The following is a 24,394-nucleotide window of genomic DNA, read 5'->3' as shown; positions in this document are numbered from 1 at the left end:
TGCCAGCTGAACTGCTGACCTGAAGACTTGAAGGTCACCAGTTCAAATCCACGAGATGGGATGAGCTCCCTTCTGTCAGCCCCAGCTTCCCATGCGGGGACATGAGGCATCCTCTGGGCAATGTCTTTTCTCTCACACTAGAAGCAACTTGCAGTATATTCTCAATTCGCTTCTAACACGATAAAAATACTTATGTGTTGACTCATAACAATTGATTCAATGAGTCCACTCTGACTTGGAAAAACAAGTAGAATATAGGCCATGGTGTACTGCTTTATATCTCTTCCTTCTCCCCAAAATGGTGATTTAAATCTTTTCACCATCTTTTTTAATTTAAACCCAACCCCCACCCCATGAGAACTAAAAGGAAAACAGCTTTTATTGGCACCAATTGAAGAGGAGTTTCCTTTAAAAAAAAAAAGAATTTACATGGTGAAATAATTGGAAATATAGAAGCAGATGATGAGGAATCATGAATGCTGATTCAAATCTAGATAAAGATTCTGTGTGCTTCTATTAGATTGAAGGAAAAAGGATACAAAACAACTTGCTTTATATTTAATGTGCCATGTAGTCAGACCCTTGCAAAAAAAAAAGTCAGAAAAAAGAGATTATAATGCACCAACTGTTCTGCCTTTTGATTCAATTAGCAGATGAATAATGGGAACATTATTACATTTCTCAAGGTGAAACAGAAAGCCAGTTACATGATCCAATTTTCCTTTACATTTTGTTTTAAATGCATGTAGATATGACATTTGTTACCCCAATTAACATTTTCCTGAAGCTCTCCATGTTGGAAACAGCATTGCTTCTGAATCCAAAGGCAATTAGTGTTGTGTTTTGCTTCAGGTTTTGGGGTTTGCCAAAAGCCAGAATAAGAGGAATTCTTCTATCCCTGATAGTACATTAGTTTCAGTTGTTAAATAAACACAGGGTTCAGAAATTCCCCAGTTCTATTGATCTAGAAATACAAATAAGAAGAATTGAAGGGCACTTGTGGGTGAAAATTAACATGAGGGAGCAGTATACTTTATTATTCTCTATCATACCTATCCATTTTCTGTGAACGTCCACCAGTTCTTTCTCAGTATCTTTCTCAACTTTTCACATTGGAAGAAGTTTGAGGGCATGAAAAAAAACTTTTTAGGTGAAGTACTCTGGCAGAAAAATAGTCCACCTTCCAATTCTGCCAACACATCCCACTCCTGATTAACTTTTAATTACTGTCAGTCTTGGAGATAATGGCTGCACTCCAGTGGCTCCAATCCTCTCAGTGTAGCGTAAATATCTGCAGGTCGAGATATGCTGCATGAGCACGATAAAAGCCCAGTGAGAATTTCAGCCTTTCACAAGCCATATCTATGATTAGGTGTTCTTGTACAATATGTAATAAATTATGCACACCCTCAATGAACAATATACCAGCTGCAATACATATTTTGCAACTGAAACACACAGTGTGCAATGCACACTATCATAGATTCAGAAAGTTGGAAAAGGCTACAAGGGCCATCCAGTCCAACCCCCACCATGCAGGAAAAACACCATCAAATGACCATCCGGCATCTGTTAAAAAGCCCCCAAGAAAGGCCTTCACCACACTCTGAGGCAAAGAGGTCCACTGCTGAACAGCTCTTATGGTCAGGAAGTTTTTCCTAATGTTCAGGTGGAATCTCTTTTCCTGTAATTTGAATCCATTGCTCCAAGTCCTAATCTCTAGTCCCACAGAAAACAAGCCTGGTCCTCCTTCCTTATGACATCCTTTCAGACTTTTAAACATGGCTTTCATGTCTCCTCTCCGTCTTCTGTTCTGCAGGCTAAACATACCCAGCTCTTTAAGCTGCTCCTCATAGAGAGTCATGGTCTCCAGACTTAGATAATTTTAGTTGCCCTCCTTTGGGCACGTTCCATTTTGACAATATCTCTGTTAAACTGTGGTGCCCAGAATTAGACCAGTATTTTAGGCGACATCTAAACAAAGCAGAATAGAGGGGCACCAATATTTTCCTTGATCTAGACACTAAACTTCTTTTAATGCAGCCCAGAATCCCATTGGCTTTTTAAGCTGCTATATCACATTGTTGGCTCATGTTCAACTTTTTGTCGACTAAGGCTCCATGATCATTTTCACAAGGACTATGCAAAGATAAAGCATAGTGGAACATGCACATCACCACTTCTGCTGCTACCAGCAGAATATGTCCATTGCACTATAGTGACTTTTTGGCCCCCCATGTGTCATATGACTTATACATGGATATGTCTCCAACTGGATGCCAGCCAAGATGCTTGCCAGTTCACTGTGTAGTTGCAACTCAAGTGTCAACAAGCATCTCTTTCGGGACATACAATATCATTTGTGAAAGCAGTGTTTCTTTCCTCCAATATTTATATCAATGTTTTTTTAGTTGTGTTTATTTTTTTATTAGAGGCGCAGCGCCCTTCCATTGTAACAAGAAACAATCCATGACAACACATCACTATTCTGTGTATTTAATAATCAATTCATTTCTGCGTGCTTTGTATGCTTCCACTTTAGTCTGGAAAAAGACAAACACAAATGAGCTACATCCCCACGTGTGAATTCGCTATAACACTCCAGTAGGCAATGTGCCATTTTTCATCATTTCACTTCAGAAGGCAAAGGGAAAGAAAAGAGTTAAAGCTGATCTTTACAGCTAGTGACTATCTACAGATTACATTTGTGTTTATATATCACTCCTGAAAACATCACTCAAATAATGCATTTGTTGTTCAGCATTCATTTTAAGATGTCTAGAGTTGTCTGGATATGTGGGCTGTGTGGGTGTATAGGGGTGTGGGAGTATTTAATTCTTTCCAAAACACAAAGCAGCTGCCACTATCTGATCTTGTGGCTCATAGCGACTCCTTGAAATGTAAATGCTTATTTTAGAGTATTGATAGCTCCGGAATGGCCATCAGACTAGGGTGGAGCGCAGCTGTCCCCAGTTTTCAATGGAGTCAGAAGTGAAGGCAAGAAAACTCTCAGATTTATAACAAATCACTAAAATAGTGCCTTCCATTATGGGAATCATATGGGCTCCATCCCTGTAGACCTTCTGGAGAGAAGCAAAAATATTATGTCCTACATGACCTTTATTTTTTTAAACCGTCTTAAAAAATTGTATTCAATTTGTTTTCAAAAATTGCTTTTCTCTATTTTATGTATTTACAAGACCTAGTCAGCTGAATGGCTAATGCAATTAATAAGTAAATCACCATGACAAATAATATCATGAAAAATTGTGAAAATATTTGAGGACTCCAATATGAACGCTTGTCAAAAACCAAATTTAAAATCACCACTAAGAAATTAATATCACCTTTCAAAGGGAAACTGCAAAACCATAAAATATTTCTTATTATAACAATTCAGAGCCAAACTAGATTTTTCCACTGTCCTCTTTTGTATTAGCTATATGTTAAAAATTAATTTTAAAACAAAAAATTCATGCAGTTTCCCCTGGAATACTTGGTTTTTCTTTAACAACCAATAATAATAATAAGAAGAAGAAGAAGAAGAATGACCTTATTTACATCTTGCCAACATCTCCCAAAAAGGGACTTAACACCAACACAACAACTCCTAATCCAAAGAAAGAGTGGTGGTAAGACAGTACTATTAAGCCTTTGCTCTTTTTGCAGTTCCTATTTAGACTCTCTATGGGAGTTATCTTAACGGAAACATTTCCTCCATGCAAATAAAGGAGAAAATGAATGATTAGCTATTTGTCAGAAACAAATGATGCTCAGTGGCAAAGCGAAGGTTACACACAGTTTTATGTAATTGTATGTTTTCACATAATCATTGTATTATTTTCACATTACTGCTCTGTTTGAATTCCATCCACATCATTCCTTCTGATTCCTTCTTCTTGTTGTTGTTAACTGTTATCGAATCATTAAATCAAATCATGCCTGTCTAATCTATGAAGAAGTTAAGAGAAAAATGATTAAGTTAGAAATCACACAGTGGAAAGTATGCCAGCATTATGTTAGTTATTATCAGCTCAACAATATTTGATGCCCATAGGGAGAAGGATGGAGTGGAGCTTACCCGAGAAGAAGCATTTAAATATCGGTTCAAAATGGATGGAAAAAAGCACTACCTCATAATTAATGAATCTACCATGGAAGACAGTGGACATTACAAAGTGAAGACTAATGGTGGTGAATCTGTTGCTGAATTGATTGTCCAAGGTGAGATTGGAATATTAATGCACTAGGAACTTTTCTTTTGATTTGGCAGTAACTCTCTCGGTAGAAGAAGAAGAATGGCTGGTGCTGAGATCTCTAATTGTAGCTAATTACGCTGGCCTCCAAGAGCCTATTATGGGGATTGTTAGGCCTATGGGCCGGATGTAATAGATATCCTGATAACAACAGCTGCCTGCTTATCAAGCCTTGTTAAAGTCCCACATGCTCTGGGTGTCTTCTTAGTTCACCTTTTCCCCAAACAGTGTCTTTAGCCCTTTCCTTTTGTAAAAGCAACATCAACAGTGTCAGTGTTTGATTGACCTCTGACCCTCTAAATTTTCAATTTCAGAGAAGAAGCTGGAGGTGTATCAGAGCATTGCTGACTTGACAGTGAAGGCACGGGATCAGGCTGTATTCAAGTGTGAGGTTTCTGATGAGAACGTGAAGGGCATCTGGTTGAAAAACGGGAAGGAGGTGATCCCAAACGAGCGGATTAAGATCTCCCATATTGGCAGGTAGGTTGTGTTTCACAAAACAATGCAAGATACTTCATTTCCTTTTGTGTCAGTTGATATATGCTAAGAGAATGCTATTCTGTTCTAGTTTTAGTTACAAATAGATGATGCGGGTCCTCATATGGGACAGGATGGTAAATAAGAGTGCCCCTTCCCATGCTAGATGAGAAAGATATTGTGTGTTAGCTGTGAATATTTGTGTTTAGGTTGTGGTTATGTTCTGGAGAATGCATACAAAAATGAGGACAATCCTAGATGAATTTCATGGAAGTCAAAAAGCACCTAATACATTTTTTTATTTTTTTTAGATGTGAACCATATCAGTCCAAGGGTAGATTGCTGCCAACAATAATCAGTAGTGCTTTTGAATTTTCAGACATTTTTATAATCTGTCTGGGATTGCGAATATTGACATTTCCCAGATTTATTTGAGAATGTGCTCCTTTAAGAAACACTGTAGTGTACTTAGGGGTCAGTCCAGTCCAGAGCAGTATATGGAATGATCCCCATAGGCTACAACAGAATTCCTTCATTCCTAGCAACCATACATATGCTAGACTATGATAGACTATGGGACGTCTCTTTGCACGTATAGCGTTCTACCCCTTCTACCTGGCCAATAAAGCAGACTCTTTAGTTTAGTTGAACAGACTAGAAAGCAAAAGACTAGCCTATTGCAGGCAGAGAGAGACACCTCCCATTTTGGGCTTATATAGTGCTTGGACGGGGTTCTGTGTAGCAAATGGAGATCCCTCCAGATTCTGTACCTGCAGTGGACTGAACTGAAAACCTGCATTAATGGTTTAATATAAACCAAGTGATGGTTCTTATCAAAAGACTGTGTAAGTATTCAGGTTGTGATAGATGGGTGTCATTGTCTTTGTGCTTACTGAATGTAATAAAGTTATGCTTGCATTTTCAGAATCCATAAGCTAACCATTGATGATGTAACCCCACAAGACGAAGCTGATTATTCATTTGTTCCAGAAGGCTTTGCATACAATCTCTCAGCCCATCTTCGTTTTTTGGGTAAGTATTCTGCAACAATATCTAGTAGAAATTTCCTTGTTTTGAAATAAAGATACTAAGTTGTAAGTCTATGCAATAAATGAAAATAGTTTCTTTTATTGTATGAAGAAATAGGAGAATTTCCTCTTGGTGATCCCTGAATGTTAAAGGAATGTAACTATTAATACTAGTTAATAATAACTTCCTTTTCCAAACATCTTTCACAGTTCAAATTAGCTTACATAAAGTATTAATGTTGTGTATATATCAATACACAATATGTAGGTTATAATATTGCTAGGTGTAGCAATATTATAGCCTACATATTGCAAATAGCAGGAGAGATGAGTATGTACAATAATAGCCTTCGTAAAGTTAGCTAGTCAGTTCTGGATAAAGTGAGATTCATTGAGAGACTGACCAGCCATTATTCTATATAGATCGCATCTGAAAATATTATCCCTGCCTTGGAATGGGAGTCTATATGCTAACTGGGGATACTGTATATACTCGAATATAAGCCAAGTTTTTCAGCCTTTTTTAGGGCTGAAAAAGCCTCCCTTGGATTATACTCGAATGAGGGTCCTGGCCAGCTTATATTTGGGTCAGCTTATACTCGAGTATATAGGTAATCAGAGATGGACAGTCTTATCTTATTAAAATCTTATTATTATCTTAAATTACAGTTTTATGTAAATATTCAAAAACATTTAAGCTACTGATGCCTCAATTAATGTAATTTTATGGGTATCTTTTTAATTTTGAAGTTTACCAGTAGCTGCTGCATTTCCCACCCTTATCTTATACTCAAGTCAATAAGGTTTCTCAGTTTTTTGTGAAAAAATTAGATGCCTCTGCTTATACTCTGGTCGGCTTATACTCAGTATATACGGCAATTTGTCATATATTCAAACAACGGCAGTTCATCAGTTCACCACCTATACATGGAAAGATTTTAATACAATATAACAGAGCCCATATCTTATGTGTGAACACAGAGGCATCATCTCTTTATTATACAGAACAGAGTCTCCGTATCATAAGGGGACGGTGCCTATATGTGCACACTGGGACTGGCCCAACCATCTCCACTTTGTCAAGAAATATGATTAACTTGTTGTTTGTCTGAGTAGATCTTTCATTTTTCTAGTATGATCTGAAATATTGAGCACCTGTTCATCCCACAGTAGAGGGACAGGTGTAATAAAGGACAGTTGGCCCTCCATATCCTTGGATTTTATAGGAAAAAAATTAAGGATTTCATGGTTTGAATTTTTTTTTTTAATTCAAAAAAGAACGGTGGCTTTGCCATTTTATACAAGGGACACAATTTTAATACACCATTGTATAAAATGGGATTTGAGCATCCATGGATTTTGGTATCTGCAAAGGGTTCTGGAGTCAAACCCCAGCAGATACTAATGGCCAATGTACTGCTATGTCTTCTCTGACTATAGATGCTTGACTTATACTGGTCTGGGTCAAGCTCAATGTCTTCTAGTTATCGTTATCAGACTGCTAATAAACTATTATAGAAATTCTATGGCTAAATACTATCTGATATGAAAGCTAAAAAAAAATGTTTTAGACCTCAATATCATAGGAAGGGGTTTCTTTTATCATGCCAGAAGCAATTTGAGAACATACTGCAAGTTGCTTCTAGTATGAGATAATTGGCCGTCTGCAGAGATGCAAGGGATGCCCGGATGTGTTGCTGGGAGGCTTCTCTCATGTCCCTGCAAGCTAGAGCTGACAGACGGGAGCTCACCCCATCTCGCAGATTCAAACAGCAACCTTCAGGTCAGCAACCCAATGTTTAGGTCAGCAGCTCGGCCAGCACAAGAGTTTAACCCATTGCGCCACCATGGAAGGTTGAGATAGCGGCTGACACAAGTTAAAATAATTTAAATATCTTATTGAGAAGAAAAACAGACTCATAGTGAAGAGCTTCAACTTTTATATAGATTGGCCATGATCCAGCAAAGCTAGGAACTGAACAAAGTTTATGGATGCACAACTGTATCTTCAGATTTTACAGGTGACACATTATAATTACTTTTTACTTGTAGCACATTTTGGGGAGGTTGCAAAAACTATCATTTCATCAAAATAATATAATGACTGGCAAAGTATTCCTGTGATTTAGCTTCCTTTCTAAGTGCAATGAGTAATTACAGGCAATCCCCAAGTTATGAACTCGTTGCTGAAAATTAGCACACAAATGCACCCCCATTCAGAATGCCCATAACTGAACCAACAAAGAAGCAGTTGCTGAAATTTAACATGACAAGTTTTTTTTGTGAAAGGAACATGAGTCAGATGGAATTTTAATGGATGTCATGAAGCCAATGGGTGGGAAAGGGTGGTGATTATCCAATGTCACTTGGGAATTTGATCATTAAGATGGAGACGATTCCAGAAGAAGCAACCCAGGACAGATGGCAATGGCTATAAAAATTTTCAGGAGTTAACACTTCCGTAAAAAATTCTTAAGGTTTCTAGTACCTTGGGTAAACTATATTACAAGTCCCCATCATAGCGATATCACAAAGCATGGGGTTTCGGAATTTGGGCAATTTAAGCAATGAATATGGGTGGAGAACTTTTTCTTTTCCATGTGATTTTTTTATTAAGCATTTAGTTTGTTTCAGTCTAGGATAACCATCTGAAAAGTGACTAAGAGAAATTGAGGAAGGTGGTTAAGGTGTAGCAAATCCAACATAGAGATAAACACTAGAGATGGGCAATATCTTCCACATATAATTAAATCCCTTACATCCTATCATTGTATGTTTATGTTTTGAACTGGTTTTAATTTTATCATGGTTTAGTTGTGGGTTGTTTTTTTTTTTTACTTTTATATGCTTTTATTTATTTATTTCCTGGAATCCCAAATTGGGAAAAAGGAGGGATGTCATAATAATCATAATACAGGTTGAGTAACTCTTATCCGAAATTTGAGATCCGAAGTGTTTTGGATTTCAAGTTTTCTAAAATTTTGTAACACCTGTCTTTGCATATATGTATATAATGAAATATCTTGGAGATAGGACCCAAATCTATACAAGAAATTCCTTTAATAATAAACTAATAATAATAATAAACTTTATTTATACCCCGCCACCATCTCCCCAACGGGGACTCGGGCGGCTTACATGGGGCCATGCCCAGAACAATACAATATAACAAAATATAATAGAACAACAAATCATAGCACATTAAACAACACAATAAAAAAATATACATTACATTAAACAAGATCAAAAGAACAATAAAACCAAGGGTGGGCCACAAGAACACTAGGTTAAATCTCAGGGTGAGAAAGGAAGTAGGAGTAAAAACCACAGAGGACAGGGTCATAAAGTGGCGGTGCAATCTGGAGGACAAATATTGAAGGAGAGCAGCAAAATGTTATGTTTCATATACACCTTAAACAAATAGCCTCAGGATAATTTTATACGCAATATTGTTAATAATTCTGTGCATGGTACAAAGTTTGAACTATCGGAAAGAAAAGGTGTCATTATCTCAGCCATACATGTAGATAATTTCAAATTTTGGAGTATTTTGAATTTTGGATCAGGTATGCTCAATCTTTAGTAATAGTAGTAGTAGTAGCAGCAGCAGTAGCAGTAATATCACCATCATACTTCTTATTGATACCTCACACCATGAGAAATACAATTATATATTCAAAACAACAAATATACTAAATAATATAATTCTTTGATTAAACAACACCTTTCCTTTTTTTTCCTTTCTTCTAGAGATTAAGATTGACTTTGTGCCCAGACAAGGTAAGAGAAGTTTTTCTTGTTTCCAGAATGAATGACGTTGGAGCTAAAGAAAAGTCTCCTTAGGCTTAGAATAATCCTTCATCATATTTGGTAAATAATGCTTTGCTATTATGCTTTTGCTGCAGAGCCCCCCAAAATCCGCTTGGATTGCATGAGCCAGACCCCTGACACCATTACTGTGGTTGCCGGAAACAAGTTGAGACTAGATGTGCCAATATCAGGGGATCCAGTACCCACAGTGATTTGGCAGAAAGCAAACAAGGTACCAGCCTTAAAATCCACTGAGCTCCAGAATGGCTCAATACAAGCACTTCTTACAGGACTACTTCACTTGATTTGTAAAAATATATGTCAGTGTTGTTGTTACATTTGTGAATTTTCACTGTGAGGAGAGGAAATGTATTGTTATGATTGAAGACAAGAAGAAGTCCTATTTGATCATCCATGAAGTATGTTATATGAATATGTGAAGAAGAGAATGCACTAGCAATGTCTCCTTTGTCCCCACTTCCACCAACTTCTTACAGTATGAAGGATGACAATATGAACCACAGAGAACCTCTGCTGTCTTCAGAGACTTTCCAAGTAACATGGTGTCCCAGTTATTCATGGTTCCACCTCATGTGGAGAGACTCCAAAGATTGCAGAAGTTCCAGTTCAGACTGCCATCCATACATACAAGGCTGCAAAAGGTCTGTCTTCATTCAACTTGTTTCATAAATAAATTACATGGCAGTTAAAGTGGTGTCAGGCTAAATAGTTTCTGAAGTGTTGGTGCTTGGTGTACCCTGTGTGGAGGACCCCTTCTTCAATTTCTAATGTTCAGACAGACTTCTAAGACTGCTGTTTTATTTAGCAGAACAATCTCCTGAGGACAGAGCACACTCTTTGGCCATGCAATACTGCCTGTTGTCAGAAAACAGATAGGAGGAGATCAAACAAAAATGTAAACAGCAGTCCACGTTTTGTCAAAGTTATAGTAGTCTAGACACCAACGTGGTCCCGCCTTGTGATTGTAGAGAAATTCACACATCACTTCAACTGCATCTAGAATGTTGTTTGAGCAGCTGAGAATTAATTATCACATTAAAATTTATCAAGGATCATTGCCTCATATGCTTTGGATGATTTACCCAATAAGAAGAAGTAAAGTCAGTTTTAAAAATATGGGTGTATTTCTTGATTAAAATGTTTAAATTCCACGATATATTTGGCTTGCAAACAAGTAAAACTACTCTAAATAAATTGACAAGTTAAAAACAGGTTTTAAAAGATGGAAATCATTTTTAAATCATGTGTGTAAATATTTTGGGATGAATCAGCTACCGTGTTTCCCCGAAAATAAGACAGTGTCTTATATTATTTTTTACTCCCAAACATGTGCTAGGTCTTATTTTCAGGGGATGTCTTATTTTTCCATGAAGAAGAATTCACATTTATTGTTGAACAAAAAATGAACATTTATTCTATACTGCACAGTAGCCATCACAAACCAACATAACCAAACCAGACAAACTGACTTCTGTCAAGAATGTCTTGTTACTACCATTATTTCCATATACAAATGGTATGTACATTTACCAATCCTGCATGCTATGGTGTTTTGTTTGGTGGGCGACGGGCATGCTTCCAAACAAAAACTTTGCTAGCTCTTACTTTTGGGGGAGGCCTTATATTTAGCAATTCAACAAAACCTCTACTAGGTCTTATTTTTTGGGGATGTCTTATTTTCGGGGAAACAGGGTAGGCCTCAAATCCTTTAGTGAAAAGCTGTTATTTTGTGATGTCACGGGGTTGCTGTGAGTTTTCCAGGCTGTGTGGCCATATGCCAGAAGCATTCTCTCCTGACATTTCACCCACATCAAGGTGGACAAATGCAACATTCACACTTGCCCCAAACAGACAAGAGTTCTTTCTCCCACCCTGGACATTCCACAGATATATAAACCCCACTTGCCTAGTTTCCAACAAACCTCACAACCTCTGAGGATGTTTGCCATAGATGTGGGTGAAACGTCATGAGAGAATGCTTCTGGAACATGGCCATACAGCCCAGAAAACTCACAGCAACTCAGTTGTTACTTTATTTGGTGTCAAAATAAGGCTTGCAGGGACTCGTCAGGCCTCCAAGGGAAAGGTGTTCTACAATTGAGGTGTCAGGGGTCAGAAGGCCCTCTCCAATACAGTATTTCTTAATGATTTTACCCTCCAAGTATTGCTCAGGAATTTTGGGAGAAAGAGCTTTATCTAGGCATACAAAATGGCACCAGTATCTGCAGGGACCAGGACCTGCGGTTTCATTTATACATATCCAACAGAATATGTGCTATCTATGCACCTTCCAAGTCCTCCAGCCTGACTCTGCACTATTCCTGGGCTGAAAGTCCTTAATTTCAATAGAGTTCATTATGATCTGCGGTTTCACATATCTATGCAATCTCCAGGAGCTTATTCTATGCAAATACAGTAGTCATACTCCATATCACCAGGAATTCACAATTTATCTTTAATTGGCAGTCACTTCCACAAAATTTCTGGAACCACTCAAGTAGCTCTCAGTGGGTGGTATATGTGCGCAGCAGGAAAAATCAGGACCTTTGTATATTATTTGTCACTCCAATTCCCACATTCCCAGAGATAAACAACTATTCGGTTTTTTTAAATGAATAATTTTCTAAGGTAAAAATGTCATCAGATTCTTCATAATATCTCTTATTATACAATTTTCCATTGTACGAGTACATAGCTACCTTTATTTTAATCAAGGTCATTTCTTAGAAGTTTGTATCAGATATTTTAACAGAACTTCTCCATATATTTACCCCAGATACCAAAGCATATGAATCAATGCTCCTGATGTATCTCTTCAGTTTCCTGGTAACTTCGAAGCTTAAAAGAAAAATGAATACTCATTAATGGCAAGAATTCCACAACCATTGATGGTCATGGCATTCCTGAAATAGAGTCATCAGAGAATTTTTGTGCATTCAGTATGTATATCTATTAAGCATATAAAACAGGCAACATGAGATTATCACCACTGGCTTGCCACAGAACTTTGTATGTTCAACAGAAGGCATAAAATCACAGAATCATAGAGAGATGGGGTTTGAAGGGACTGCAAGAGTAATTCAATCTGACATCTTACCATGCAGGAATAAACAAAAAACGTATTCCTAAGAGATGGTCATCCAAAAAAAAGACAATACACCATCCTTCAATGCAGTGTATTCCACTCTTGAACAGCTCTTACCATTAATAAGTTCATCCTAATGTTTATGTGGAATCTTGCTTCTTGTAGTTGATTCATGCTCTAGTTTCTGGACCAGCAGAAAATAAGCTAGCTCAGTCTTCTACATTTCATCTCTTCTGATCCTTAAAGATCCTTAAAGATGGATCCTTAAAGATGGCCATCTCTATTCTCTTTTGCAAGCTAAAGCTCCCTAAACCCTTCCTCATTGCCTGGTCTCCCAACCTTTTGCTATCTTGGTCGCCCTCCTCTTGACACATTCCAGCTTATCAATATCCTCCTTAACAGATGTTCTTGGACTGTACATTCTCTAACAAATCTTTACTTTCCTTGGATAGTTGCTGATTCAAAGCACAGCGCCTTCCAGATAGGCAACATATTTTGGGAAGAACTAGACTGACCTCTTGTGGTATCTAGTTAACAGTGTGTGCTGAACTGCTCTTCCTTTTCATTTCTTTCCTCTACTCTTGAGCAAGGAGCCTGGTCATCAGTTGTTTACTATGTTCCTCTTTCATCTCTGTCCTTGATAGTTTCTGTGCAGGACTGACATCTCTCCTGAGGTTCTTCCTACAGCTTTTACACTTAATATTTCTTGGAAGCTCATATCTCCTGGCACCTGGCATGTTGATATTTTACTCCCCTTGGGTGCAATCTTTGCTTCTTTTGAGCATCCTTCAAACTTCCATATACCCATCTGAGTGAGGCAAAGAAAGCATTTGTTTTCCTTAGTGGAAGATCTTGGATTCTCATCAATTGTGGGCCATTGATTTTGACTCCAGTCTTATATTTTTGCATGTGTTGAGAACATACATTTTCCCTTTACATTCTGGGAATCAGTATTACAGAGCTGGAAGGGACCACAAGAGTCACCTAGTCCAACTGCTATCATTCTGCTAAATTACTCTCAAGAGACACCATCAAATCTTCAACTAAAAATTTCCAAAGGAGAATCCAACAGCCTCCAAGGCAGTCCATTCTAGAGTCACACAGTCCTCATTTTCAGGATGTTCTTACTAATGGCTAAGTGGAACCCTTTTTTGTAAATTGAATCTAGTAGGTTGTGTCCTAGTGTCTGGAAGGGGGAGGGGGAGCTCCCCCCCCCCCCATTGATTCTATGGCAACAAGGGAGCTCTCCCATGTTGACCTGGTGGCGGCATGCATCGGCTCCACCCTCCGTCACCCATAGAGCTGTACAGCCATCAACTGGTGGGAGCCAGCCAGCTCCATGGGTGACCTGGGCTAAAATCAGCACATGCTGCCGATTTTAGCCCCATATGAAGAGGTCCTTAATCTGCAGTGCCCAGAATTGAATACTGTATTTGATGTGAGGTTTGACCAAAGCAGAATAGAGTAATACTATTATTTCCCTCAGTCTGAAATCTGGACATTGTATTCCTGTTGAGGCAAAGTAGAATTGCATTTGGGATGTTTTGTTTGTTTGTTTCTGCATTAGATTGTTTATTCATTTTTATCTTGTCATCCAGTAAAACCCTGAGATATTTTTCATATATGCAGTTATCAAATTAGTATCACCCATTCTATATTTAAGGAGCCTCGGTGGCGAAGTGCGTTAAAGCGCTGAGCTGCTGAACTTGCAGACCGAAAGGTCCCAGGTTCAAACCCCGGGAGCGGCAGGAGCGGCCGCTGTTAGCTCCAGCTCCTGCCAACCTAGCAGTTCAAAAACATGCCAATGTGAGTAGATCAATAGGTACCGCTCCGGCGGGAAGGTAACGGCATTCCATGCAGTCATGCTGGCCACATGACCTTGGAGGTGTCAACGGACAACGCCGGCTCTTCGGCTTAGAAATGGTGATGAGCACCAACCCCCAGAGTCAGACATGACTGGACTTAACATCAGGGGAAACCTTTACCTTTACCTATTCTATATTTAAGCATTTTTTCCTGTCCAAATGTAGTATGGTCCAGTTTTCCAATCTATTAAGGTCATTTTGAATCATTGTTATGTCCTCTGTGATATTAGCTGCCTTTCCTAATTTGATGTCATCTGAGAACTTGATAAGCATGTCCTCTGCTTCATCATCCAAATCATTACAAAGAAGTGAATCAAGACCAGAGCTCTGACAAAAAAACTTAGCATGCCCACACAGAGTGACCTAATTCAATATTAATATAATATGAATCCCCTTATCCACAGACTTGATATCCATTCCAAAAACTATTTCCCCCAGATATGTTTGTGGGGCTCCCTAGGTTCCCCAATGTGAATATATAGTATTCTTCAGGCCCAAATATATCATATAATAGCACTGGAGGACATAGAGAGAACCTTTGTTGAAGGGCCTGAGTCCTCCAGTGTTATTCTATGGTATACTTCTAGCCCAAGTATAGTCACAATATAAGGTTTGCTATTATCCACAGTTTCAGGTATCTGTTGAAGGTCTTGAATAAGAAGATCATACTCTACTGTAACACACTTTTGTAAAAATAGGGGTGAACTTAAATCTTGGTTTCCCATTCAGTTATGAGGAAATAACATTTATTTTTAATCCCTTCTTATGTTGCATTCTCTACCACTTTCTGTCTACCTTTCATACCTGCTACCTATTCTCTGAGGATCGTAAATAACAACAACAATATCAATATCCATAACTGAGTAGAGAATGTATTTTGCTTTAACATGGCTGATCCTGTTTCCTTTGTTCTCATCAGTAAAGCCTTCCCCTGTTTTGTGACTTTTACAGAACAAGGAAATGGTGCTAATAAATGACAAATCGAAAGCCACAGAAACTGCAGACACATGTGAAGATCTAAAAGGTGAAAACAAAGTAAGTTTCTTATTTTTTCAAATAGTCCACCTGAGAGATCTAACTCCTAACAGCCCATTTATGAACCTGAAATGCACTCAGAAATTGAGACGAAATGGGATGTTAATTTCTGGCATAATACATTCTTGTTTTATTTTCAAATATGGTGTTTTCTTTGAAGCTATATGAGTTCATCTTCCTTTAGACTCAATTACACTTGCAACTAGGGTAATGTTTATCAAACTTTTTGGGCACCTCCTGCAAACCTATGTGACCTTTAGGGGAGCACGGACAAGTGCCATGTATCCCTTCCACAGTTGAATGCACACAGATTCTTCTGCAGAGTGTTTTGTACCTTTCTGCAGTGTGCAACCATCAACTAGCAACAACCTCATACTGGCATTCAAAGAGGGATAAGGGGCAGAATCCTTTTTGACCCCCTTTCAAAACCCATATAGGCAAAACCAGGAGCTCTTTCTAAGGCCCTTTCTTCTCAAATCACATATTGATTTTGGGCCAGTAAGTTGGCAATCAACCCACACGTATCCCGAGTATCCACTCCTAGGGAGTGTTCGGTCCACACAGTTCTTGGCTGCTAAAGGAAGAAGGCAGCACTCTCCTCAAATTTCTATCTCTCTAACTCCTGCGCTGACATACTTTTATGCCCTATTCCAGGAGCAAGAGAGAAAAACCAGGACATTTTAAAAGCAGCTGAGAAAGTGAGACAACAGGAGATTGATTAGGCCTGTCCCTACCAAGTTGGGACAGTTGGCTGGTACAGTGATATAATTCTACTTTGACTGCCATGGCAACATCCTATGAAACCTTGAGATATGGCTTCCCCTGAGGCATTTAGAACTATCTCCCAAAGAGATTCATTGCTTTATCAGACTACTAATCCCAGCATTCCATAAAATGTAGTCATGGTAGTTAAGGTGGTATCAAGGTACTATAAATGGGCATTTTTTCTGTTTTAATATTTGATTGCTTATACAATAGAGTCTCACTTATCCATCACTCACTTATCCAACATTCTAGATTATCCAACGCATTTTTGTAGTCAATGATTTCAAAACATTGTGATATTTTGGTGCTAATTTCGTAAATACAGTAATTACTACGTAGCATTACTGCGTATTGAATTACTTTTTCTGTCAAATTTGTTGTATAACATGATGTTTTGGTGCTTAATTTGTAAAATCATAACCTAATTTGATGTTTAATAGACTTTTCCTTAATCCCTCCTTATTATGTCTTAGCCTCAAGCAAAGAATATAAAAGCAATAGGCATTTTGTTTACCTAGCCCATGTGAAGACTACAAAGATCAACTCTCATTGTTCTCCGGGGCCTGGGTTTCACAATCCCATCATCCCCACTCTGGACCCCTGATGGCCTGGAATGCCAGCACTTCCGGGAGACTCCTCTCTGCCCACAGAGTTTCCCCCACCTGGCTGGGAGGGGATTTCCAGCCACATCATTGGTGAATTTTGAATCTGGAACTTTATTAATTATGTTGTCGAAGGCTTTCATGGCCGGGATCACAGGGTTGTTGTATGTCTTTCGGGCTGTGTGGCCATGTTCCAGAAGCATTCTCTCCTGACGTTTCGCCCACATCTATGGCAGGCATCCTCAGAGGTTGTGAGGTATGGAGAAAACTAAGCAAAGAGGTAAATATATATCTGTGGAAAGTCTAGGGTGAGAGAGGTCAGTGTGAATGTGTGTAGTTAATCACTTTAATTAGCATTGAAAAGCTTATCTGCTGTCTTCTTCCTGCCTCTGGGGCATCCTTTGTTTAGAGTCGTTAACTGCCCTAGGTTGATTCATGTCTGGAAGTCCTCTGTTTTCAGAGTATTGCTTTTTATTTACTGTTCTGATTCTTGAGTTTTGTAATACTGGTAGCCAGATTTTGTTCATTTTCATGGTTTCTTCCTTTCTGTTGAAGTTGTCCACATGCTTGTGGATTTCAATGGCTTCTCTGTGTAGTCTGACATGATAGTTGTTAGAATGGTCCAGCATTTTTGTGTTCTCAAATAGTATTCTGTGTCCAGGCTGGTTCATCAAATGCTCTGCTATGGCTGATTTCTCTGGTTGAATTAGTCTGCAGTGCCTTTCATGTTCTTTGACTCTTGTTTGGGCGCTGCGTTTGGTGGTCCCTATGTAGACTTGTCCACAGCTGCATGGTATCCGGTAGACTCCTGCAGAAGAGAGAGGATCCCTCTTGTCCTTCGCTGACCGTAGCATTTGTTGGATTTTCTTCGTGGGTTTGTAGATAGTTTGTAGGTTGTGCTTCTTCATCAGCTTCCCTATGCGGTCAGTAGTTCCCTTGATGTATGGTAAGGACACCTTTCCTCTGGGTGGATCTTTGTCTTGACTCTCATGGCTTGTTCTTGGCCTTGCAGCTCTTCTGATGTCTGTGGTGGAGTATCCATTGGCCTGTAGAGCCCAGTTTAGGTGGTTGAGTTCACCTTGGAGGAGGTGAGGTTCGCAGATTCTTTGTGCACGGTCTGTCAGGGCTTTGATTGTGCTCCTTTTTTGACTTGGGTGATGATTGGAGTTTTTATGAAGGTATCTATCTGTGTGTGTAGGTTTTCTGTAAACTGTGTGGCCCAATTGTTGATTGGGTTTGCGGATGACCAGAACATCTAGAAATGGCAGTTTTCCTTCCTTTTCTTTTTCCATGGTGAATTGGATGTTTGGGTGGATGCTGTTAAGATGGTCCAGGAACTTGCTGAGTTCTTCCTCTCCATGGCTCCAAATTGTGAAGGTGTCATCTACGTATCTGAACCAAACAGTTGGCTTTTTTGGTGCTGTTTCTAGGGCCTGTTTTTCAAAGTATTCCATATAGAAATTTGCTACTACTGGGCTGAGAGGGCTCCCCATGGCCACTCCATCCTTCTGTTCATAGAATCCAGTGTCCCACTGAAAGTAGCTAGTGGTGAGGCAATGGTGAAACAGGGCTGTGATGTCTTCTGGGAAGTTTTGTTTGATTAGTGTGAGGGTGTCAGCTACTGGGACTTTGGTAAAAAGGGACACCACATCAAAGCTGATCAGGATGTCCTTGGTGCTTAGATTGAGGTTGCTGATCTTTTCTATAAAGTGTGTAGAGTCCTTGATATAATGTGCAGTGAGCCCAATGTGGGTTTGTAGCTGTGTAGCCAGAAATTTTGCCAGGTTGTAAGTCGGCGATCCAATGGCACTTACAATGGGTCTGAGTGGGATGGAGTCCTTGTGGATTTTGGGGAGTCCGTAAAGCCTGGGTGGGAGGGCTTCTGATTTGCACAGCTGTTGGCGTATGTCAAAGTTAATGGAGGAGTTCTTGATTAGAGTGTTCGTTTTTCTGGTGATTTTGTTAGTGGGGTCTTGTTTCAGTTTCTTGTAAATTGTGGGATCTAGAAGTTGTCTGATTTTTTCTTTGTATTGTTTTGTTTCCATGATTACTGTGGCATTCCCCTTGTCAGCTGGAAGAATGATGATTTCAGGATCTGAGTTGAGATCTTTGATGGCCTGTCTTTCTTTTCTCGTTATGTTGCTGGGGGGGAGTTTTGCATTTCTCAGGATCCTTGCTGTTTCAATTCTTACCTCCTCTGCTTCTTCCTCAGGGAGCTGGTAAATTGCTGATTCAACATTGGCAATGATGTTTTCTACTGGGATCCTGGTGGTGGTGACTGCAAAATTTCCTCCTTTTTCTAGAATGGATACTTGGTCTTCAGTGAGTTGTCTGTCTGTCAGGTTGATGATGGTCCGTGATTTATCCAGTTCTGGCTTTGGCTGTTGCTTACGGCATTTGTCAAATTTTTGTTTTTGTCTCTTGGTGTGGAGAACCATGTCTTTCTCCATTTTCTTGTAGGTAAGGCTGTCTATTTTATCCCAGTCCTGGGTATTCATCTTTTGGCTGATGTTGATGTGGAGGTGCAGCAGTTCTTTGTCTGTGTTTGCGAGTTCTTTACGGATGGTGTGGATTCTCTCTCTCAAGAGGTTGCGTTCCAGGCGGTTGTAAATGCGATGAGCCTGTGGTTCGCAGATTCTTTGTGCACGGTCTGTCAGGGCTTTGATTGTGCTCCTTTTTTGACTTGGGTGATCCAATTCACCATGGAAAAAGAAAAGGAAGAAAAACTGCCATTTCTAGATGTTCTGGTCATCCGCAAACCCAATCAACAATTGGGCCACACAGTTTACAGAAAACCTACACACACAGATAGATACCTTCATAAAAACTCCAATCATCACCCAAGTCAAAAAAGGAGCACAATCAAAGCCCTGACAGACCGTGCACAAAGAATCTGCGAACCTCACCTCCTCCAAGGTGAACTCAACCACCTAAACTGGGCTCTACAGGCCAATGGATACTCCACCACAGACATCAGAAGAGCTGCAAGGCCAAGAACAAGCCATGAGAGTCAAGACAAAGATCCACCCAGAGGAAAGGTGTCCTTACCATACATCAAGGGAACTACTGACCGCATAGGGAAGCTGATGAAGAAGCACAACCTACAAACTATCTACAAACCCACGAAGAAAATCCAACAAATGCTACGGTCAGCGAAGGACAAGAGGGATCCTCTCTCTTCTGCAGGAGTCTACCGGATACCATGCAGCTGTGGACAAGTCTACATAGGGACCACCAAACGCAGCGCCCAAACAAGAGTCAAAGAACATGAAAGGCACTGCAGACTAATTCAACCAGAGAAATCAGCCATAGCAGAGCATTTGATGAACCAGCCTGGACACAGAATACTATTTGAGAACACAAAAATGCTGGACCATTCTAACAACTATCATGTCAGACTACACAGAGAAGCCATTGAAATCCACAAGCATGTGGACAACTTCAACAGAAAGGAAGAAACCATGAAAATGAACAAAATCTGGCTACCAGTATTACAAAACTCAAGAATCAGAACAGTAAATAAAAAGCAATACTCTGAAAACAGAGGACTTCCAGACATGAATCAACCTAGGGCAGTTAACGACTCTAAACAAAGGATGCCCCAGAGGCAGGAAGAAGACAGCAGATAAGCTTTTCAATGCTAATTAAAGTGATTAACTACACACATTCACACTGACCTCTCTCACCCTAGACTTTCCACAGATATATATTTACCTCTTTGCTTAGTTTTCTCCATACCTCACAACCTCTGAGGATGCCTGCCATAGATGTGGGCGAAACGTCAGGAGAGAATGCTTCTGGAACATGGCCACACAGCCCGAAAGACATACAACAACCCTGTGATCCCGGCCATGAAAGCCTTCGACAACATAATTAATAAAGTTCCAGATTCAAAATTCACCAATGATGTGGCTGGAAATCCCCTCCCAGCCAGGTGGGGGAAACTCTGTGGGCAGAGAGGAGTCTCCCGGAAGTGCTGGCATTCCAGGCCATCAGGGGTCCAGAGTGGGGATGATGGGATTGTGAAACCCAGGCCCCGGAGAACAATGAGAGTTGATCTTTGTAGTCTTCACATGGGCTAGGTAAACAAAATGCCTATTGCTTTTATATTCTTTGCTTGAGGCTAAGACAGTATTCCTGACTTTGGCTTGAGTCAGGCAATTTAGTTTCTTATATTTAGTACATTTAAGAATAAGTCAAAATAAAAGTACAGTTTATACATTTCAGACTTGGGAAATAGATACATTATATAAAATGATAAAAGTTACACAGAAAGAAAGAAATGTAAGTTATTATGTCTTTTTCTAGACCAGCTAGAAAAAGGATTTTGCAATGAACCAACGTCTCCTTTGTCTTGAGCCACGCCTGGGGCCATTTCTGGCCTAGATCAGTTAGAGGTTAATGTTTTTTTGTCTCAGAAGTAAAATAGAACATGTTTAATAGATTTATAGGAATAAAAATGGAATAAAATATAGTTTACAGAGGAGAGAGAGAGGCCTGGGAGTGATGGGGGAGGGCTGGGAGTTTTATACAAAAGAGAGAGCACCACTGTATCTCATTATGGCTTGTTGCCCTAGGGAAACTATAAATCCCTAGCTATAAATCCTTTTTTATTAGGGGTGGGGCTAGTGGTGTTTGATAACATTTCCATTCCTGCATCTAGTTGCACCCTAAATATAACTAGAGAATAATCCTAGTAACTTCAGCTTTGACTCTTGCCAATTCCTGAGATTTCTCACCAGTTTGACAGAGCTTTTAGTCAAAATCAAGTTCCTTCCTCTGCTTACACTATTGCACTGAATTCCTTTCTTGTACCATTTTAGCTGAACAATTTAAAAATCTTTTTATTTTGTTTAGATATATTTTAACTGAATTGATTTAATATTGTAACTTGTTTAATTATTTTTTAATATTTTCTTTTTGTAAGTTTTAATTGTTTTGAGGGCATTTAAAGTTTGAGCTGATTTGGGTTCCAGTCTTGAGGGACCCAAAATGGGATATAAGTCAATAATAATAAAGACAGTCTATAGTCACTGAGGTTAGTGGCACAGGACATCCATGAAAGTGAAAAACCGTGATTTTTTTTAAAAAAACATTTTTTTTATTTGAAAGAGCACCTTTCTGGGAATCTCTAGGTTCTCTATGGTTAGATTCTAGAGATCTTTAAGTCCTCCAGTGTAACTCTATGTTCAGCTTCTCGTGGAAATTAGCCAAAGAGTCATACTAGAGTATCTAGAAATTTCTAGACAGAACATTTAATCAAATCTGGAATGATCATCTCCACAAAAGTCAAACCCACAAATGTGGAGGGCTGACTGCAATAATAATAAAAACAACCGCATATGAAGTCACTCTCGATTATTTATAAGTATATTTTCCCAACAATCCTGCATTATTTTTCTGTCTATATCAGCGGTTCCCAATCTTTGGCCTTCCAGATGTGTGAGACTTCAACTCCAATAAACCATAGCCAGCTTGGCCAATCTGGGTCCTAAAGGAGGGAGGCCCAGTAGGTAGGCCTGCACTGTCTGCTTTGTGGCACACGCCCATAGACCATCAACTCTATCATGATGTCTGAAACAGAACACCTTCAAATGTAGAATTTCACCACACAAGCAAAATCCATCATAAATTTCAAAAATGGCAGAAAGATGGGGCCCCCTGGCCAGTGGGGCCCTGTGCTTAAGCACACCTGAGCCCAATGGTAAATCCAGCACTCCATCTCAAGCCATTGAAAATGCTATGGCAGGTTTCCCATTCAACACCCAGTGTAACTATATTCCTTTTCTTTTCAAATTGTCCATAGCTGCTTGCTGATTCTAATGGCAGAGTCCATGTGGAGACATATGAAGACCACTGTGTGTTTACCATTGAAGGAACTGAGAAGAAAGATGAAGGAGTCTACAAGGTTACAGTTCAGAATCCAGCAGGAGAGGATACAGCTGACATCACAGTCAAAGTTATTGGTGAGCAAGAGAGATGCATGCCATTACATCCTCCTATGGAGAACTGGGATTTGAAGTTTGTTGTGGCAGTAGAGCTCTCTGATAGAAGAGTAAATATCTCACAGAATTACAGATCCCAGAATTCCATAGCATTCATCCATGGCAGTTAAGGTGGTATTACAAAGTACTGTAATTCTGTAGTGTGGATATATAGCCTTGCTTTCCAAAGAATATTTAGTTCTTTGTCTGTCTCCTGCAAATTGCATCCACTGGTGCAAATGCAAACTTTTTAGTGGGACAGAAAATTCTGCAGTTGTCGCTTTTCCATCCCAGTATCCATCATTCTCCCACCTTGCCTTCTATAGGAAGTAGGACTTCAGGGGTACCAGAAACAGGGCAAAAGTGATAGTAGAGTCTACAGTTGCTGACTATTCTAGTTGAGATGTATTAATAGAATCCAAACCAATCTGTGTCTGGAGCCAAATTGCTGTTGTATGCGCCCTCAAGTCATTTCCAATTTGTGGGGCTTTGTGGGGCTGAAAGTGGCCATCTATTGAGCGTGCTTTGATTATGTATCCCTGCTCAGTGGTCTGAGCCTTAGGTTATGACTCTAGAGGTTTGAATCCCACTCAGCCATGGAAACCTACTGGGTGGCAATAGGCAATTCACATACTCTCAGCCTCAGAGGTAAGCCCCCCCTGAACAAATCTTACCAAGAAAACATTGATGGGTTTGCTTAATGTTGTCATAAATCTGAAATGGCTCAAAGGCACACAATGACAACAGCAACAACCTATCCAAAGTCACTCTGCTACAGAGTTTCGCATATACTTGAACCATCTTTAGAGGTTTTGCCCAGTTTAATGTCTTGGTGACTGCATCTTTGTATGATTGTTCGCCATTAAGCAATTCAATCAGTCATTGAATCTGCATTAATTTTGCATATTAGTATTTAAAACAATACTAATGAATAAAAAGTATATTCTCTTTGTTTTAGATCAGGGTGGGGACCCTCTGGTCTACAGGGAAGGTACAAGCTGAAGCATGTCCTCCTTGGTCCCATCCCCTGCATGGCATTCAGAACAATAAAAGAGATCCCATTGGTGCAAATGAGACTCTTGTTCTGAAGCTAAATTGTTGTGTGAGGGGATTTTTTTTCTTTTTTTGATTTGAGGAAAGAGATGGAGGATAAAGTATGTGCTTGTCTGTGTAGTAGGTAACATCTTTGGAGGGATAATCCTGCATGCATGAGAGAGTGAGAAGAGAGAAAGCCACTTATTACATTAAAATAATTAACTGTTTCTTTTCAGTCTGATACCCAGTTAGTGATGAAAATTTTGTGGGTTAATTGAAAAGTTTTTCTATTAATGAATTGACTAAACCAGGAGCATGCAACATGTATTTTAGTCCTTGTAGCACTTTCTGGAGGCTCTCAAAGGACTTTACTGCCGCATACTTGGCTACTGTCATTGGTGCCACAAGGATTGTTGGCATTTTGTCCCTTT

At 39.4% G+C, this 24,394-nt stretch overlaps 1 protein-coding gene across 1 annotated transcript in view; it reads left to right on the top strand.

Moving 5' to 3' along the window:
* mybpc3 (myosin binding protein C3) overlaps positions 1-24,394 on the top strand; it is a 104,947-nt gene that overhangs the window by 48,226 nt on the left and 32,327 nt on the right. Inside the window, exons 16-22 of the mRNA XM_008105214.3 lie at positions 4,058-4,224; positions 4,571-4,736; positions 5,659-5,765; positions 9,512-9,541; positions 9,667-9,803; positions 15,494-15,577; positions 22,751-22,910. Of these exons, the coding sequence (XP_008103421.2) occupies positions 4,058-4,224; positions 4,571-4,736; positions 5,659-5,765; positions 9,512-9,541; positions 9,667-9,803; positions 15,494-15,577; positions 22,751-22,910 (851 nt within the window). The remainder of the gene's footprint in view (positions 1-4,057; positions 4,225-4,570; positions 4,737-5,658; positions 5,766-9,511; positions 9,542-9,666; positions 9,804-15,493; positions 15,578-22,750; positions 22,911-24,394) is intronic.

The sequence above is a fragment of the Anolis carolinensis genome, chromosome 1 (genome assembly GCF_035594765.1).
Source record: "Anolis carolinensis isolate JA03-04 chromosome 1, rAnoCar3.1.pri, whole genome shotgun sequence".
NCBI classification, from domain to species: domain Eukaryota; kingdom Metazoa; phylum Chordata; class Lepidosauria; order Squamata; family Dactyloidae; genus Anolis; species Anolis carolinensis.
The sequence above is the reverse complement of the archived record's forward strand: the minus strand, read 5'-3'. Positions and strand labels throughout refer to the sequence as shown.